General features: G+C 37.6%; 1 protein-coding gene across 6 annotated transcripts in view; it reads right to left on the bottom strand.

Moving 5' to 3' along the window:
* Positions 1-4,392: 4,392 nt before the first annotated feature.
* The window catches only part of PAICS (phosphoribosylaminoimidazole carboxylase and phosphoribosylaminoimidazolesuccinocarboxamide synthase), a 44,529-nt gene continuing 28,086 nt past the window's right edge, over positions 4,393-20,835 (bottom strand). For 5 of the 6 annotated variants that reach the window (XM_055588649.1, XM_055588650.1, XM_055588651.1 and 2 more), the window contains 8 exons: positions 18,354-18,551; positions 11,941-12,119; positions 10,650-10,829; positions 10,438-10,551; positions 8,922-9,005; positions 7,885-8,065; positions 6,155-6,313; positions 4,393-4,730 (listed from right to left, as the gene is read on the bottom strand). In XM_055588649.1, the coding sequence (XP_055444624.1) occupies positions 4,564-4,730; positions 6,155-6,313; positions 7,885-8,065; positions 8,922-9,005; positions 10,438-10,551; positions 10,650-10,829; positions 11,941-12,119; positions 18,354-18,551 (1,262 nt within the window). In that variant the 3' untranslated portion in view covers positions 4,393-4,563. The remainder of the gene's footprint in view (positions 4,731-6,154; positions 6,314-7,884; positions 8,066-8,921; positions 9,006-10,437; positions 10,552-10,649; positions 10,830-11,940; positions 12,120-18,353; positions 18,552-20,835) is intronic. The other variant, XM_055588653.1, reaches the window with a different exon arrangement.

The raw sequence follows: 20,835 nt of genomic DNA, 5'->3' as shown, positions 1-20,835 counted from the left end.
CGAGGCCGAAGTCTGTGGAAGATGAAATGAAAGGTCTACGGCATGATAAAATACCAACTACAAACTGTAGGGAGCCATTTCAAAGAGTAGGAGAGAAGGGGAGAGGGAGAGACGGCTTCTTGCTGCCCGGGCATACTTCATAGAGGTATTGGTATTTGAAGGGGATCTTGAAAGGTGATTAGGAAAACGGGTTAGTTCTGGGTCAGGTTCACGCAGAGAAACGACTATGAGGAGACGCACGGAAGAAAAGAATCAAGTGCAAAACAGTTTGGTGAAAACCCTTTGTCTATCCTTTGTTTTGCATTTCGAGAGCAGTTAGCAGTAAGAAAAAGGTGTTTTGAGGTGAGAATACCCAGGTTCAGTTCCTGGCTTTGTGACCGTATTATTAGAGTCCCAGTTTTCCCGGCTGTAAAAATAGGGATAATATATCATTGTTTCAGATTAGCATGGCCCCTGCTCAAGGATGACACGCCAATTCGTGAAGTGTTCCATAAAAAAATATATATAGATATAGATATAGATATATCGTTCCAGAGATAAACGATACTTCATGCCTTCTGGCATAGTAAGCACTCAAGTAGACATGGGGCGGGGATCAAGGTTTTTTAAGACTTTAAGATGTGTTTGAATGTCAGGACAGAATACTATTGAATATTTTAATATTTGTTATTTTTTAAACATTTATTCGTATAAACAAAATTTCGTTTATTCATTTAAGACCTGTGGCAGGTCTTAGTTGGGGCGGGGTAGGGGCGGCGGGGGCGGCGGGGGGAGGGTCCGGTGTTTTCGTTGCGGGTGTATGCGATCTAGTTCCCTGACCAGGATCAAGCCCAGCCCCCTGCATTGGGAGGACCGAGTCTTTGTCACTGGATCACCAGGGAAGTCCTTGGTGGGTACTCTTGATGAGAATGAACATTTTATTGAACGCCTAGTCTGGACTCATTTCTTGTCTGGATTCTACCAGTTCCTGCCGCTGCCCTGCCCCGTCTTTGCCAGCAATCTAACTCATTCTTTTTCATCCTTCATTATTTCTCTTCTTTATCTTATCTGGTCCTAGGTTAAAAGTTACCTCTTTTGTCTTCGCAGACTATGCAAGTTTCCTCATTACAGGCTCTAATGGAGTTCTCTACTTCTGAGCACTGCTCATTGTTTAAGGCCTCTCTCCAGATGGACTATATTTGCCTTGTTTACTGTAGCATCCCTAGTATCTAGCCCACATCCTGGCATATACTTGGTACTCAACTTTTTAACTGAATGACTTTTTGCTTATTTCTCCCCTGATCTGAGTTCCTTGTGAACTGAAACTATGTTCGGCTCATGGCCACTGCTATCTTTACTGTATCACCATGCTAGGTTAACAACTCTTCCCCAAATGTTTGAAGTTGTGAGAAAAGCTCCACTGAAATTAAGTTTTCATTGGCTTTCTGAGGAAAGCCAATATTAGCATGTTTGCAGGTCCTCAAAAAGGCAAAGCTATTTTACTTTCTGTTCCCTTAGTCTGGGAAACTATTTCCCCGTATCTTTGCATGGCTTGCTCTTTACATCCTGCCCTGCTTGCCTCAAAAACATTCCTCATACCCAATCACTGTCCTCTCACCTTGGTCATTCTTCATGTGCACTTATACTTCCTCAAACCTATCCGCTTTATCTTTTATGGTTATCCCAAATAAAATGTAAATTTTGTGAGCGTGAAGGCCTTGTCTCTGTTGTTACTTTCCTAGGACCTAGAATAAAATCAGGCAAAACATGTATTTCACACGTGGATAAATGAATAAATCTTCACACAAGAGCTTATCTTTGTCTTTTATTTGGCTGCATTGTTTACATTTCAGAAGGCATTAAAGCAAAGCAATTTTAAGTGTGGCTTTATGATATAAACTAGTGAGTTATTTGGACACAATTTTTCTTCCTCTTTTTAACTACAAGCCCACAAAGTATAAACATCCAAAGATGGCAAACCAGGTAGGTTTGTGTAAGTTACTTCTTAGAACACAGTTAAAACACTTTTTAAACAAGTATTTACTCTAGCATTGATGAACTATACTATTGAGGATATATGTACTCTATTAAGAAACTAATGGTAAAAATTATTATGACCATTAATAAAGGTCAGTCCTACCCACCAGTCTGTTTGACATTTTTATGTACTGCACAAAAACAGTCAGAGCTTTTGCTAGGTGGGGACAGAAGAGCTGAAATAGCAGCCAACAACTATAACAACTGTATTCAGAGACCTTAAGAAACCCAAGTTCAAAGATGTTAAGATCAAATCTTTTTAATTGTTCTTGTGATCTAATGTGATCTAACTTAAGGTAGAAAACTAAGCAGGACATGACTTTTACAATTTCCCCCATTTCTAGCAGACAGCTAGGCATAGCACATCAGCGCATAAGGTACATAAACTGTAAAACTATATTTTCTCCTCTTTGGGAACTTACAATCCAACAGAGAAAGTACTTGTAGTCATTGTTGCTACAGAAAGGCTTATTAGGGAAGGTTTAATGGAGACAGTGAAGATGAAGCCCTAGTAACACAATTTTAATGACATGAGGACATTCTAAGTCTGAAAACTATGAGAAAAGCAAGTTCCCTTGATAGGTTACATCAGTGATTCTTAACCTACAGACTATGGACAGATTTCAAGGGAACCCAGGAACCAGTGGAACATACTGAGAAATTCTGTGCAATTTTCTAGACAGAGGATCAGCAGTGTTCTTATTTTCAAAGGAGTCTATGTTGCAAAAGAAACTTATTTAAGAGTTTATGTTCTAAGTCCTTGGACAATCTTCGAAAAGGTTAGGTTGAGAATGAAGATCTAGACCAGGCTAGTAACAGAATTTGACCCTTGCTTGAGATTTTTGTATTTTTTGAGGATGGATAAATGGTAAATTCAAGACTTGGTGATGAGTTAAAAATCAAAAGGTCAGAGAAAACTGCTGCTGCTGCTAAGTCGCTTCAGCCGTGTCCGACTCTGTGTGACCCCATAGACGGCAGCCCACCAGGCTCCCCCATCCCTGGGATTCTCCAGGCAAGAACACTGGAGTGGGTTGCCATTTCCTTCTCCCAGAGAAAACTATCAAGGATAAAATCAAGCTTCTGATTTGGGACAGTGAGTATAGCAAGCTATAGGCTTGGAAGATGGGTTAAGTTTGGAGCATTCAGAGGGAAATGGAAAGCTGAAAATACAAGTCCATAGACATTCTCTATAAAGATGATTATTCTAGCACTATTTGTAAACGATGGACTGAACAGCAGGAAATACCAATAATTAAGTGAAAGAGTATTTGGTGTCTAGCCCAAGAAAAGGAATAATCAGGTCAATTATACCCTAAAGAGAACATGTTAAAGTGATGAGATGCTACCTTGTTAACAGCTGACAGGAAGGTGAAAAAGCACAGACAGTGTAGGCCAGTGGCAAAAGTTTTCAGAATTTCATCTGTAGCAGAGACTCAGCATTGGGGGTTGGGGGGTGGTGTGGGTGGGAAGAGAGGGAGGGACATTGATTAATTGGTAAAAACTGCCCTCTTTTCAAAGTGAACATTTATAAATTTTTACATGCAAGCTTAAGGGCTGTGTGGACACTTGGATAAAACTTTAAACGATCTGTAAAATTCCCAAGGCTGCATAATGTAATACTTCCAAATATGGTTTATAGACTCATGATGAACTGTAATACTTCTCAGTAATAACTGCTCCTTTAGAGGTACATTTTGCTGGGTATACTGCCCAGGCTTAATACTATTAACAAGAAAGAAACTAGTAATGGTCATTAACTGGGAGATTCCAATTTCTGAAAATGATGGTAGGCTGGGAATTGTTAGTCTGACTACAATATATATTAGAATGAAAAGAATTTTATGACCTACAGAGCCAAGTAAGATTTACTAAATCTTTGCAATGGCAAAGGTAATTACTTTTTTTCCCCTTGGAAACTGCCTTAACAGTTAACAGTTAAGTTCTCAGAAGTTCTCTATATGGCGTCCTCAGTGCCCCTTCATCTTGTCTTTCTTAGCCCTAGCAACAATCTTGGCTTTTGTCAAAAAAAAGGCAATGTCAAACCCAAACTTCATCTCTATCTATAGCTAAATACAACATCATTTTCTGACATAGTGACTGCAAATAAAAAACCATGCCCTTAGAATTTCGTTAAGATCATACTGTGATAAAGGCCTATATTGTGCTTAACCACCCTAAGATACAACCATTTTACATTTCTAAAACTTATGGGCTGAGATATAGAAAGTCAAGTAATAACTTTAGAGCTCTGTAACAGGGCATTATTAGCATTTAATAAATATAATTAATTATACTGTCTACCTAATAATGACCGTATGTGGGTAAGAGATTAATTTTGCATGTATAGTAATTTCACTCCTTATAAAGAGACATTAATAAATATGTACACATTTTATTAATCCATAAATCGAGAAAAGCATTTATTCACTTACAAATTTTATTTTTCTCTCAATGATTTAAAATCTTTTCATCTTGATTTTTTTGGGGGGGAAGATAAACCAGAATATTATAGTTTTCCTCCTTAAAAAAATGCAGTGATGTTCTTTCTTATAAACTGGCCTCTCTAATTTTCTTGTCAGCCTGCTTCAAGGAAATCCATGTGTTTAATACACTTGCTCGCAGTCGGGCCCAGATCAAATGGTTATTTAATCCAAATATCTGAGCAGCAAACTGAGCTGATCCTTCTGGAGAAAGGATGGTCGAACATCCAAGACCTATTGGTTCAGAAAAGATGGAAAATTGAGCTGTAAATTAATAAAATGAAAATACCACCTAGCAAACTATTCTATACTCTCAGAAGCCACACCAGCCACAGACAATAAAGCTACTATATTATCCTTTTCTAAAGTAGGATCTGTGGATAGAGTTTCCATCTTTACTATCTGGAGTGAAAAAGTGATAAATAATATTCATCAGCTAGGAACAGGTATTTTATATACAACTATCATTCTTCTCATTGAATCTACTTGCAAAGAAATTTACCTTTTGCAAAGTTCTTTCCATATATACTATCCCTTAACTCCCTGGTAAAAGGCCAACAGAAACAAAATAAAATAAGGCATGAGGTTAATTGGGTAGAATCATCCGTTCTTAGGCAAACTTGAGGTATGTTCTTTTGGTCATTTTCTAGCTATTCCTTTTGTCTTTGCACTTGAATCATTCTTAAGAAGTGATAAAAGTCAAATCCACAAAATAAGAAATATTAGATTATACATTCAATACTAATTCAACAGATCTATAAGACAGTAGAGTAAGTAACTTCTTAGGGGGCCACACATTGCTCAGGCAGAGTTTTGGTTTCTTTAGCTAAAGCCATGGTGGCCTTTTTTCTTTTTTTTTTGAGTATAGCTGCTTTGCAATGTACTGTAAGTTTCTGCTGTACAGCAGAGTCAATCAGTCATACATACACATGTATCTACTTGTTTAGATTTCCCTCCCATTTAGGTCACCACAGATCACTGAGTAGAGTTTCCTGTGCTATATAGTAGGTTCTCATTAGTTATCTATTTTATACATAGTAGTGTGTGTATGTCAATCCTAACCTCCCAATTCATCCCATAACCCCCTTCTCTCCTTGGTAACCAAGTAAGTTCTTCAGTTTCTTCAGGTGGGACTATTATGTCATTAGAGTCAAGGACTAGATAGGTTATAGATCCAAAAGCTCCAATTTCCCTAAATACTCTTGAAATTCATCAGGCTCTTTGATTCTCATGATCCCCAATAAGAATAAAGTATAAATCACAAGGATATTTAATTTGTATTAATAACTCAATTTATACAGATCCACTACTTACTATATAACTATTTAAATTAAATTAATTAATTAATTAAATTAAATTAATTTAAGAAAAGTCAGTCCCTATGGGGACATATCAGAGGACAGATGTGAATGTGGTATCATGGTTATGATCTTAAAATTAGTCTTTATCACTTAGAAAATAAGTATTTAAGTATAAAATGCCATCATCTCTCAGATCTGCTTTACATAATGCAGCAGGAAGAGGGCTACAGATGCAACAAGATGTGAATTTCTGAAGCTGGGTAACAGGTATGTAAAATTTCATTATGTTATTCTCTCTACCATTGTGCATATTTGAAGCTTGTGAATAAAAGCTTTTAGAAGATTTAGTTATCTTACCACTGGGTAATCGAAGAGAAGACCACACATCCTGAGCTCCCCAGTCTGGAGTGAGAGGAGGACAGCTGATAACTGGATATGCAGTGTTACCAGACAACACCGGCCCTAAACCATTGCTTCTGCCTGCCACTGCCACAAATACAGTAGGAATTCCATCTCCTAGGTAAATTACAAGTTATAATTACACTAAGCACTCAAAAGAGATTTCAAGATAATTTTTAAAAAAGGGGTCTCTGCAGCAAAAGAGACACTGATGTATAGAACAGTCTTATGGACTCTGTGGGAGAGGGAGAGGGTGGGAAGATTTGGGAGAATGGCATTGAAACATGTAAAATATCATGTATGAAATGAGTTGCCAGTCCAGGTTCGATGCACGATACTGGATGCTTGGGGCTGGTGCACTGGGACGACCCAGAGGGGTGGAATGGGGAGGGAGGAGGGAGGAGGGTTCAGGATGGGGAACACATGTATACCTGTGGCGGATTCATTTTGATATTTGGCAAAACTAATACAGTTATGTAAAGTTTAAAAATAAAATAAAATTAAAAAAAAAAGAAGCTAATTAATCACTAAAAAAAAAAAAAAAAGGGGTCTCTGTGTAGTAACTGCCTGAGTTCCTTTAACAGTAGTCTCTAGATAAAGCACTATATTAAGACACTATTATTAAATATATTCAAAATACAAGGTTCATCCTGCCACTTACTGGATGTCAAGTAATGAAGCAGCAAGAATAGTTTTGACGATCTTTGAGATCTGTAGCATTAAGGAGGTGTTAAAACACGGGTATGAGACAAGGAATGTTCAAAGGCCCCTTCTACTATTGGTGCTTTGGCTCACTGAAGCAAAGAATGACACCACCTGAACCAGCATCTATCTTGCTGTCCTCCAACCAGCAGGGTATGGGAGATGCACAGTTAATAGAGACTAGAGGTTGAGTGACACTTCTTGAGGAATTGAATTCAATAATAGAGTACCCAAATATTTAAGACCCTTCAATAAATTTTTTATCACATCTCATAAACATCTTATTCTTTCATAAATTCATAAGTTATTTCTGTTTCCTACAGCAATCTACTTGGAACCCAAAATTTTATGTTTGCATTTTTCTGGAGAGAAAGAGATCTGGTTTTTATTAGCTTATCGTAGAGGTCTGACCTCCACCCACCCCCCAAAAAAGCTCTTAAAAATTCAATAACTATACTCCTATATAGCAACTACCTTTAGAAGGAATATACAACCAATATTTTCTCCAGTTGAGAATCATTCCAGTCTATAGGGCTCCTTATTTTAGATGCTATCCCATCAAGACATTTCTTTTATATACTAAATTCTGAAATTGTTCTTTCATGTTTGACTGTCTCCCAGGAAAGGTCAACCATTAGATACCTGAGAGGACCTGTGGCTTCAACCTCAGCCCTTTCTTCTGTAACTGATGTAGGGTCTATTTTCTGTTACAGGGTACTAGAAACAGTGCTTGAGGGGATTAGGTAAGGACTAATTCTAGTCTTCATTTTCCTCCCGTGTTTGCATTTTCAATTTTTTCTCCCTGATTCATTCTTCTATAAGCTCCTAGAGTACCTTAAAAATTCTGGAGGCAAACACCTTGAAAGTTTAAAATTTTTTCCCTTGGAAATGTGGAAAATTATTTTTCAGCATTATTAGTCTAAACATAAAATTTTGGGGCAGAATCAGGAGAACTTCCTGAAATGCTCTATTTATTCAACATTTACCTTCATACTCAGCTTTAATCCTCAGAGTTTCATCTGGTCCTTTATGGGCAGAGGTGACCCTAAGTTCACATGGAATGCCAAAATTTCCACAAGCCTTCTTAATTTTTTCACAGTGATTAAGATCAGAGGTTGAGCCCATCAATACTATAACTCTGCACTGACTTTCTGGTTTCAGAAGCAACTGGAAAAGAAAAACATGAATATGCAAAAGAAGGCAAAGATAAAAATGGATAAATATGGGAATGAGTACTGTAAGAACAGTTTATAGTAAAATTACAACTTAACACAGTATTTCCTTAAGAAACCAAATTTAAGACAAGCAGAACAAAATGATAGAGGATTTTTCAAAATAACCTCTCTATATAAAAGAAAGTGGCCTTCCTAATTAACACGTGATTAAAAACATCTGATTTTTAATCAGATAAATTGTTTACTATTATAATAAAAAACAATTAATATTCAGGAAGCTGTAAAATAGTTCATTGAAGATTTTTAGTACATTCTGTTTAACATGTTTTAAGGCATAATCAGCCAAGATAGAAGTCATGTTATAAATCTTTGTAAACTAGTTGTGTGGAATTCAAAATGCACCTTCCCATGGAAATGATGTTCTAAAAAGTAGTTATTATCCTTGGATAACCATAAACCCCATTCATTTTCCATGGAATTATAGCAATAATAAAAACATAAACTTTAAAGTGACATTTTAATGTCACATGGAGTTCCAATTCTATACTCTTGCTAGGGACTCCGAGTAGCAACAGAAAGGTGAGTAGGAAATATAAGGTTCCCCTGCAGGGGGCAAGGAGGAAAGGATTCCAGGTTTCCCAATAGTATTTGGGAGAAGCAGAATGGCCAGTTTCACTGCAGCGGGTTCCAGTGTCCCAGTGAGGATAATTCAGCTGGGACATTTTTTTTAAGTGCTCCTTTCTTTAAAAGTCACTGGAAAAAAGAAAAGCACTGCACCCTCTCATTTTTGCTTCTTTCTGAAGCAAAATTTTCTTGGAGAAAAATACATAAGACAATGAAAGGCTTACCTCTACTCTTTCTGCAACCCACTCAAAATTTTTCTTTACCATCTGTAGCCCTTCAGGAGTTACTTCCTTGAGATCACGATATGACTAGAAAATAAGAAAGCTTAGAATATAAATACCAGACATGCATGAGACCCCAACCCCAAACACCCAGCAACTACATCCGGCAAGCAGAGAAGGTTGATCTGAGCCACCATTATAGAGACTCATGACCTCGCACCCCATTCCCACACCCAAGTCAGTTCGGAGAGTCAGAGTTTACTGACTGAAAAGGAGATTGGGTAAAGTATTCCACTAGTAACATTCTTCCTATCTGAAATGACTTGGTTTCTGAGTTTAGGGTACAGATTATGAAGTTTGCATAGCAAAAGATAAATCTGAAAAATATATCTGAGCCTACAAACTCATTTCTTTAATTAGTCTAGAGAAAGTTCAGATAGTGATGAATTCTTGCAGTTTCAAAGATAACTGTTTCCTACACGAGCAATTATAATTAGCTGCCCTGACAGTTCTTACATATTAAGTATAGAGAAGATCTTGCCCTAATTTTGTTTTTTCATAGGAAAGAACAGAATTGGAGCTTGGTAAGATCTTTAAGACCTGGGATAGAGTTCCACATCTGCCACTTGCTCGTTTTTAAAAACTTTTACTTGCATTTTTTTGGGGAGGGGGGCAGCAATTATTTCCAGGTCTTAAGTCTTTGTTTCTTCAGTGCAACCTCCTCTTCTGGTTTAGGAACAATCTGTTCTTTTTCAGGAAGGATCATCTCAGTGTGGCAGGGAGAGCTCATGTATGGGATGATCTGACCACTGTGCTCACTTGGATGTGCTCAATGACCAGAGAATCCACATCTAAGCTCTTAAGTTCAGCATTACCCTCTGCATTTTTGAGCATGTGCAGTAAAAATTCAGCACTCTTTTTGGGCCACTGACCCTGCATCCAGCCCCACCGTTTGGCTTCGGCACACCTACCAACTCCACCATTGTAACGATGGATGACACAGATAGCTTCCATAAAGGGACATCTTTCAGACTGGTGGCTTTTCAGATATGCATACCCTGGGCATTTTCATGAGTGTTCTTAACATGAAGATTTGAACCCCTTGATTTGCATGATTTTGTAGAGTTCTCTGGGTCAAGTGAATAGCAAACTATTTTTAGAGGTCACCTCAGGTCAGGCCACTTATCAGACAAGCCCTGTCACTTACTTTTGTTAATTGTGAAGATATCTATCACCTTAGAGCCTTAGTTTTTAATTAATCAAAAAAGGGTAATATTTGCTCTGTGTGAGATAATAAATGAGAAATCTGCTTCATAAATGTAAAGTATTATTCCTATCCTTTTCTCCAGGATATATAAAACATAGAAGATATTTATCTTTAAAAATAAATAGCAATCAACAACTCGGGCTCATGTCGTCAGAAACAATAACTGCCCTTCCTTTTCCTCCCATCTTCCCTTTCTCTTTTATCCCAGCCTGATCTTGCAAAGGATTAAAGCAAGCCTGAAGTATAACCTACCTGTTTGTCTTTTTGCTGGCTTCGATCTCCTGATGGCCAGAGTCTCCAGGAATCATTATCAATAACATCAGCAAGAACAATTTCTCTGGTGATTACATCAACACCAAATTCAATCTAGAAACAGCATATCAACAAAGAGTTTTTCAAAACTATACTACTAAAGACATTTCTCAGTTATAATCTTTACTTTCAAATCACCATTTTATTTGTACCTTCATATCAACTAGTGTACAGTTCTGGGGCAACCAGGATTTCTCCAGTATTTCAAAAATAGCCTGCGTAGCATGACTCATGATATCCACTTCAGTTTGTCCTATAACAAGTCCAGCAAAGCAAAAATTTGCAGCAATTAGCTGTTCCTCAGACCACTGTGGATCATTATTGGCATCATCCTGAGAAAACAGTATAGGAGTACAAGTAACTTAAATATAAATATAAAATATTTGAAATTTTCAGATAAACTGAGCATGATGAATTTCTCAGAAACATTCATTTTCGTTAAAGATTTAATTTTTGTTTAAAATACTCTTTAATTCACAACATTCATTTTAAACTTTTCTATTTTCAATAGCTACTTTAAAATTCATATTTTGGAGTAACTTATTCTAAGTCATAAAGTACTTTTAAAGAATTTGTTTTCTCTATATAAATAATTTAAATAGAAGTTTATGATTTTTATTTTTTCTTAATCAGTCAACAGAGATGGTAAGAAGACCAAAACACATTCTACTCGAACAAAATCCTTCCAGAAAGCAACTTTCATAATCCCTTGACCTTACTTTCGGTAAGAATTTATACAAGACTATAAGTCTTCAAGAACGTTACTCGATAATTCAAGAGACTTCATACAATATAAAGAGATTGGAAAAAAAATAAAATACTTTCATTTTATTTTAAGTAGTGTCCCAACTGTACATTAAGTTTTTCTTTTATGGATTCTTGATTTGTATAATTATAATCATAAGACAAATGCTTTAAACTGTGCAGTTCACTGATACACAATGACACTGCTTCTGAAATAGAAGAAATATGCTTAAAAGCATGAAAAAAGAAAAGCAGTTTCAGTAAAGAGAACCAATACAAATTCATAACTGTTGACTCCTACATCTTTTGTTGTATGATTCTGCTTATAAGACACATTAACAACAATTTTCTGTATCAGACTATAAAAAGATCCCTCATATTAGTCTTCAACAGATTTTAAAATTTACTGAATTGTTCCTTTTCTCGTCTTCCTACTAACTGCTAATTTCAATGTGTTCTTTTTATTCATCGTCTTGTTCCAATGTAAGATAAATAGATTTTCAAAGACATTTTCTCCTAAATTTTTGAATTATCATTACTAACTGAAGTGTACATTCACCACAAATATTTCTGGAATGGTAATTTTAGTATCAAAAACTTAAACAGAAAAAACAAAGCTTCAATAGTATTTAAATCTTTTGGCTCTGTGATAAACTTGTTGCTCAGTTACAGTAAGACAGGGAGGTATAAAATAATTACCTTAAAAAACATCTCCACTTTAGGTGGGTAGAACTTATATCCTTCCTTAACACCAGGATTTCTTTTGAGAAAAGAACCAGTTGCTATTCTTCTACAAACCCATTCAATTGGAATCATTTCACACTTAGGTGCAATGAAAGCTGTCTCCCCACATTTTTTGGTGAAAGCAGTTTTGATACCTACATATTGATGACAAAAAGAAAAAAAAGCATTAAAATTATATTTAAAAAGTTAGATCTGAGGCATAATAAAACTCTACCCTTTATAAAAAGCAAAACAAAAACTCTGTGTAGGGATGTAGGAGGGAGGTTCAAGAGAGAGGGGACATACCAATCAATGTATGGCAGAAACCAACACAATATTGTAAAGCAATTATCCTCCAATTAAAAAAAAAAAACCCTGCATACCCCAATGCATTACCCTTAAATGGCACTATCAAAAATAAATATATATTTTTTTAAACAGGCAGAAGTAGGAAAAAAATTTTAATATGGCTTTCTACTGCCTATCAAAATATTCAGGAACATTCATTTTACATTGCAAGGCAAATTATATACGGATTCTAAAATTCTGAGTTCCAGTGTCTCTTCATTCATTCTTTCAAAAAATATTTAAGTGTCTTCTCTACCACTGTGCACCTAACTGCACAAGGCACGTAAGTACCTAAATGGCACTGAATTATCTCTAAATCAGATCTGGTGGCAGGACTGTCACATTCATTGGTCCAGTATTATATGGGCCTTGTAAAATACTAATTTATCACAATCAGATACAGCCCTAAATTTTGGACAGCATTTTTCTCTTAATATTTAAAGCAAATAATCCTTGAAAAAGGCATTCAACAGATTACCAGTAGGAACACAGTGACCAATCTGGCTAAAAGCAAAGAAAATATTTTTCCCTCCTCTCTTTCTCAAACTGTTACTGGGAAACTAAGATAAAAGGCTGCCTTGTGATGTTTGGGACTGGGGCTACTTTATGTGGTGGCCTTGGAAAATAACTTCTCTAATAGCAGTTTCAATATATGATAAGCTGTATGTTGCAGCAATTCCACATGTACACAAAAGGACTGAAAGCAGGGACTCAAACAGGTACGTGAACACCAGTGTTTACTATGCTCACAATGTTTTGGCTATTAACAGGAACCAGAAGGGAGGAAAGGACCAGAGTGTCCAACAAGAGATAAGTGGAGTGGACAGACCAAATGTAGTTTACACACAATGAATTACTACTCAGTTACAAGAAGGAGGACTTTCTGATACATGCTACAACATGGATGATTCCTGAAAACATTATGCTAAGTTAAGTAAAGGTTAAAACTGTAATTCTACTTATAGGAGATACCTAAAGTAGGCAAATTCATAGAGACAGAAAGTAGGACAGAGGTTACCTGGGGAGATTATTGTTTAATGGATCAGAGTTTCAGTCCGGAATGATGAAAAAGTTCTGGAAATTGATAGTGGCAATGGGTTGCACAACACTGTCAACAGACTTAAACGTCAGTGAACTGTACACTTAAAAACAGCTAACATGGTAAATTTTATGTGTGTATATTTTACCACAATTTGCACAACCTACCTTAGGTCAGGCACTATAAATTCGGTTTCTTTTTGCTTAATCCTCCTAATACCTGATAAGGTGTGATGATCTTCCCAAGAAACGGGTAACACTGAGACACAGTAGTTATGTAGGCTACTACTAGGCAAGGCAGGGTTTCCAACCCACGCTGTCTGAACTCTGTAGGCTGCTTTATGCTATACTCTCCTAGAGGTGTTATTATATCATCACACTAATGTGAATTAAAATATCTCCTGGAAACCTGCATGGGTTTAACATAATTATGCTCATCTTTAGGCTACAATATTAGTACCTCCAATCCCAATTTAAACCTCTAATAAGATCAAATTTTTATCACCAAAGGACTGAAGATCTTTGATCTTACGTATGTATGTTAAGTATCCACAGGTGAAGGGAACCTACATTTATGGAAACCTTGCAGCATGCTAAGTGTTTTTTACACGTTATCTCATTTAACCATACATAAAATTTTTAAACTAGCTGCTATCATTCACTTTTTACAGTGAAAGAAGTAGAGGCTAACAGAAATAATTTAATAAGTGAGGTCATGCTGCTAGTAAGTAATGGAGCCTGGACCTAAAATGCACTATCCAGTTCTGAAACTTGTATGGTTTTCTTTGTATTCCCTCTGGGTTTGACCAGGAAGATTCAATTAAAATAGGGAAAAGAATAAACTGCTGGATACTGTATAGACAGGAACTCTGGGAAAGAATGTTAAAAGTGTATGTAAAATACTTAGGCCACTTTAATCTTTAACAAATGATTGGGCTCTTGGGCAGTCAGGAATTTAAATCAATCCTTGACTTGAGGTGGTAACTACATAACTAGGTCAAAGAGCTCTTTTTACCCAGTAGTCATATCTGCTCATTGTCTATCAAGCTTTACAGACTAGTATCCAAATCTATTGCTTAAACATAAACAATAGTTACCGTTACTCAGAGGAAAGTCCTCCCCTGTATCTAAGGGAATCAAAACTACAGAATCAACTTATGGTAGTCACACAAAAAAACCTGCTTCTAAGAAAAAGGGATTCAGTTTAGATGGTATAATGATTGCTTCTAACACATACACCAAAGAACTTCCCCCATTAGTCTCAGTTGTTTACAAAATTCAAAACTCCTATCAAGACTACTGCTGCTGCTGCTAAGTCGCTTCAGTTGTGTCTGACTCTGTGCGACCTCATAGACGGCAGCCCACTAGGCTCCTCTGTCCCCGGGATTCTCCAGGCAAGAATACTGGAGTGGGTTGCCATCTCCTTCTCCAAGGAATGAAAGTGAAAAGTGAAAGTGAGGTCGCTCAGTCGTGCCTGACTCCTAGCGACCCCATGGACTGCAGCCCACCAGGCTCTTCCGTCCATGGGATTTTCCAGGCAAGAGTACTGGAGTGGGATGCCATTGCCTTCGTCACTTCACATTATGAATTACAACATCCAAGTATGACAGCTAATCAGCCCGGCTAATCCCGGCACCATCCCTGATCCCTGTATTAAGGTTCCAAGCTCTCCAACTGTGGTTTAACAACTGTGAGACTGTTAGTCCTATCACTACTATCACGTCTAAATGTAACCACAGTGGGTTTCTGTGCAAGAAGGAACTGAAACATAAAAGGTTAAATTTTGATTTTTAAGTACAGAGACTAAATCCAGGAACTTCTAAATTCCCGTGTGTTATTTCACTATATAGGATGTACAGTGTTATTTCCTATATCTATACCTATTATTTGTGCAGTCTTTTACAGTTTGTTCATGAGTGACAAAGAGAAAAGTAGAATCCTGATTTACTGATTCTCATTTTGGTGCTTTTCTCATTCAAATTTCCAGAAATACCTTAATTTGGAACATATCCATGGTTATAAAGAAAGCAGTTTTAAACAGACCTCTGACGGTCAACTAGACATAGCATTTAACTATTAGAAGTAAAAACTGCATCAGTTCAGTTCAGTTGCTCAGTCGTGTCCGACTCTTTGCGACCCCATGAATCGCAGCACGCCAGGCCTCCCTGTCCATCACCAACTTCCAGACTTCACTCATACTCACGTCCATCGAGTCGGTGATGCCATCCAGCCACCTCATCCTCTGTCGTCCCCTTCTCCTCCTGCCCCCAATCCCTCCCAGCATCAGAGTCTTTTCCAATGAGTCAACTCTTCGCATGAGTTGGCCAAAGTACTGGAGTTTCAGCTTTAGCATCATTTCTTCCAAAGAACACCCAGGGCTGATCTCCTTTAGAAAAGACTGGTTGGATCTCCTTGCAGTCCAAGGGACTCTCAAGAGTCTTCTCCAACACCACAGTTCAAAAGCATCAATTCTTCAGCACTCAGCTTTCTTCACAGTCCAACTCTCACATCCATACATGACCTCTGGAAAAACCACAGCCTTGACTAGACAGATCTTTGTTGGCAAAGTAATGTCTCTGCTTTTCAATATGCTATCTAGGTTGGTCATAACTTTCCTTCCAAGGAGTAAACGTCTTTTAATTTCATGGCTGCAGTCACCATCTGCAGTGATTTTGGAGCCCAGAAAAATAAAGTCTGACACTGTTTCCACTGTTTCCCCATCTATTTCCCATGAAGTGATGGGATCAGATGCCATGATCTTCGTTTTCTGAATGTTGAGCTTTAAGCCAACTTTTTCATTCTCCTCTTTCACTTTCATCAAGAGGCTTTTTAGTTCCTCTTCACTTTCTGCCATAAGGGTGGTGTCATCTGCATACCTGAGGTTATTGATATTTCTCCAGGCAATCTTGATTCCAGCTTGTGCTTCTTCCAACCCAGCGTTTCTCATGATGTACTCTGCATATAAGTTAAATAAGCAGGGTGACAATGTACAGCCTTGACATACTCCTTTTCCTATTTGGAACCAGTCTGTTGTTCCATGTCCAGTTCTAACTGTTGCTTCCTGACCTGCATATAGGTTTCTCAAGAGGCAGGTCAGGTGGTCTGGTATTCCCATCTCTTGAAGAATTTTCCACAGTTTATTGTGATCCACACAGTCAAAGGCTTTGGCATAGTCAATAAAGCAGAACTAAGGCTTAAAAGAACTCTTAATCTGTGCCCTAAAACTAATAATCTGTTATGAATTTTAAAAACTTTTAGATTTGCCTTAATTTCACAGTATATAAAACCTGGAAAGCACCTTTCCACACTTTCTGTGAACCAAGTAACTTTTAGGTATGTTCCATGTGCTAAATAGATAATTACTGGAGTACTTCATTTGTGTGACCAACTTTCCCAGCTGGATGCAGGCCTTTCAGAGTCAAACTGCATCACCCTAATTCACCCTCCTGAAGCCCTGGCAAGTACACTGAATGGTGTCTTATTAAATAAACAAATAAAAGAACTCGGGCCTGTACATATCTTCCATTGCTTTAATCCTATAGCTACATACTACTATAGGGATACAGAAGCCAGTTATATTGTTAACAAATTATAGTGTTGTTACTGCTACTGCTAAGTCACTTCGGTCGTGTCCGACTCTGTGCGACCCCACAGAAGGCAGCCCAACAGGCTCCCCCATCCCTGGGATTCTCCAGGCAAGAACACTGGAGTGGGTTGCCATTTCCTTCTCCAATGTATGAAAGTGAAAAGTGAAAGTGAAGTCGCTCAGTCGTGTCTGACTCTTCGCGACCCCATGGACTGCAGCCCACCAGGCTCCTCCATCCATGAGATTTTAGTGTTAAGCAACTACAAAAAATTTTAACATGTATGGGGAGGAGCTAACTTGTGAGGTTAAAAAAAGATCAAAGGATCATTTATCTTTATTGCAAGCGGAACCTAACACTAGTTTGATGCTTTCTCTAGAAATCTACTCAGTTACTGGAAAACCACCACTCAAGGAAACCATGAAGTAAAAATCCTGGGTTGCATTATTTAAGAACTGAGGGAAGTGCTTTAAAATTATGTAGTATTTTTACCTTCAATGTATAGAGCGATTTATGATATGGGTGACAATTTAGGTTGGCAATTAAACATATTTTTTTGTCAAAGTAATTAAAAATGGGAAACAGGGTACTTTGGAAAAGGCAAAAGTACTCAAGAACCTATTCCATGCTGATGGAAAGAATTTAACTTGAATTATCTTGTTTCTTTCACTCCAATTGCCCTCCACAGAATGTTTTGATCTGGATTTCATCTTTCGAATAGATTTCACTATTGGAAACAGTCTAGAGTAGGAGGTAACCCTGGAGATCTTTGATCTAGTTCAAATCCCTCACGTGAGGAATGGCAGGATGAGAAGGTGTGGTTGTAGTCTTCAATTACTTTTCAGGGCTTTCAAATGGAAGAGGGATTTGATTTGAAATTCTGTATTATCTCCAAGGGGCAGAGCAAATTTATGTACACAGAATTTTAGGGATTAAATTAATCAATCAGAGTTGCCAAACACCAGAATATGCTTCTTTCACAGGTTAAGTTCCTTAAGTTCCTTCATAGGTAAGCCTTTCCTAAGATGTCCTAGGAGAGGAAAGTTGCAGAGAAGATATACATTCCAGACAAAACCTGTAGCAAACTGATGAAATTCCTCTCAACTAAATGATACTACTTAGTAATTCCAAACCAAGTAAAGTGTTATAGTGGTATTTAAATTTCTGGTTTAATTTAAATAAGTATAGCATGTGAGGCATCCCCAAACACGTTGTTAATCCAAATAACCTCCTTAAAGAGATTGGAGAGGTGTGTATGAGAGGTGAGTCACTTACCTGCTTCCTAAAACAACCAGAAAAAAAAAATCTACTGATAATCAACATCTTATTAACGCAAATAATGTCATTTCCCAATAAAAAGGACCAGTAAGTATATGTGAGAGAGACACAAACAGGGAGGCTACTAGGAGAGCCACTCACCTGCTTCCTGTAACAACTGAAAAATACAGCTGGTAATTTTATTTGAGATTGCAGCTTTTCCTTCAAGGTGATTCTTTCTGGCTGCATTTCCTGCTGTAATCTGGTCCTTGGACTGCAAGAGGACTTTTCCTGGACTATCCAACAATTCATAGACTTCTTTTGTTTTACCCTCATAGAGTTTTTTACCAATCTTCAGTACTGTGGAAATAAAATGGAAACATCAGATTTCAGGAAATTTCGTGTAAAAGATAATCGAGAAGATTAAATTATCTAGAATGATGAATCAGTATGCATACAGAGCAATTAAATAATTTTAATAAAAAATTAACTCATCTGCATAGATCCTTATACCCTACAAAGTATTTTAACGCACCATCACATTTCATCCATACAATTTTGTCAAGAATTACAATTATGCAAATTGATACAGATTAGGAAACTAAGTACCAAAAAGGTAGATGCCGCATAGTTAAGAAATGGCAGAGCCAGAAAAAACCTTAAGTCTTCTGATATCTAATGTTATGTTGTGCTCTTTTCACTGTCAATTTGTCTCTCACAGTAGAACTGAAGTAGAATTAGTTAAGACACATTAAGATTAATGTGACAACACTAGTAATTTCATATATATACTCATAATACAATTAACTAAAATAGCTTGCAGGAGGAAAAATGCTGTATTTTCCCCGACTTTTGTTTTCCATGGCAAGCAAAATGGGCAAGTTCAGCCCGATGGTCTTCTTGATTTCAAGTCGATGTGCAAGAGGAGCCACCTCCATCCACTGCAGTCAATGGACCTGGAAGCACTTCTATTATTCTAATCCTGCTTCCCTACCCCCCACCCTTGAACCCCTCTCCTCACTAACAGTTATAGAAAACTGTGTGAAGTAAGGACAAGAGCATCCAATTGATGCAGGTCATCAGACTTAAAGAAAAGTAGACTTTGGTCATTAGAAAGAATGATTTTGATGAAGATCAGGGATAATGGAAGTTTAAGGACTTAAAATTTCCAAGAGGAGAAATCACCACCCCTCATTCTTCCAAAACATTGACTCATTCTCAGCATCTGCATTTTTCAGTGTCCATGTGCCAGGTACTAAGGATGTACCAGTAAACCATGTTCCTGCTCTCTAGAGGCCAGAGTCTGAGAGAAGCTGAAATTAACCATCATAATAAGTATAATGTGAGAAATACAGAGACTATGGGACCACAGGTTCACAGCAGGACCACTTAACCTAACTTCTGTCATCTAGAACAAAGTGAGGGTTAGGCTGAGATCCAAGGAATGGTCAAGAGGTAGGGAGTGGCAGTGAAAGAAGACCAGGGGGTGAGGGAGTGCATGGCAGAACTTCAGCAAGTTTGCAACACTGTGTGTGTGTGTACACTCCTGCTGGGCAGAGAAGGGGCTGGGGGTAGCAGCTGAGAAGTCCAAAGGAAAGGCAGGAGATAAACCTGAAGAAGGGGCAGAGGTCACATCAACAGGGAGTGAAGATAACCATTAAATTCAACAGTTACCAGCTCAGCTCAATGGCTACATCTGCAGGGTACATAATTCAGAGGATGAATCCCCATCCTCTTATTGTGATGTCTTGATTCACTGACAAGGTTTAAAAGGTCCTTCCAAGATGTAGCACTAACTTAGCACTCCAAATTCAGATTTCTTTATTCCCTTCCTAGAACCCTAACTGCACTCAATATGCCAGCAAATTTGGAAAACTCAGCAGTGACCACAGGACTGGGAAAGGTCAGTTTTCATTCCAACTCAAAGAAAGGCAATGCCAAAGAATGCTCAAGTTACCACACAATTACTCATCTTACACACTAGTAAAGTAATGCTCAAAATTCTCCAAGCCAGGCTTCAACAGTACATGAACTGTTAAAATTCCAGATGTTCAAGATGGATTTAGAAAAGGCTGAGGAACCAGAGATCAAAACTGTCAACATCTGCTGGATCATTGAAAAACAAAGAGAATTCCAGAAAAACATCAATTCTGCTTTATTGACTATGCCAAAGCCTTTGACTGTGTGGATCACAACAAACTGTGAAAAATTCTGAAAGAGATGGGAATACCAGACCACTTGACCTGGCTCCTGAGAAATCTGTATGCAGGTCAGGAAGCAACAGTTAGAACTGGACATGGAACAACAGACTGGTTCCAAATCGGGAAAGAAGTATGTCAAGGCTGTATATTGTCACCCTGCTTATTTAACTTATATGCAGAGTACATCATGAGAAACACTGGGATGGATGAAGCACAAGCTGGAATCAAGACTGTCAGGAGAAATATCAATAACCTCAGATATGCAGATGACACCACCCTTATGGCAGAAAGTAAAGTAGTAAAGAGCCTCTTGATGAAAGTGAAAGGGGAGAGTGAAAAAGTTGGCTTAAAACTTAACATTCAATAAACTAAGATCATAGCATCTGGTCCCATCACTTCATGGCAAAAAATGGGGAAGCAATGGAAACAGTGACAGACTATTT

The sequence above is a fragment of the Bubalus kerabau genome, chromosome 7, assembly GCF_029407905.1.
Source record: "Bubalus kerabau isolate K-KA32 ecotype Philippines breed swamp buffalo chromosome 7, PCC_UOA_SB_1v2, whole genome shotgun sequence".
Lineage (NCBI taxonomy): Eukaryota > Metazoa > Chordata > Mammalia > Artiodactyla > Bovidae > Bubalus > Bubalus kerabau.
This window is presented reverse-complemented; position numbering and strand designations above follow the sequence as displayed.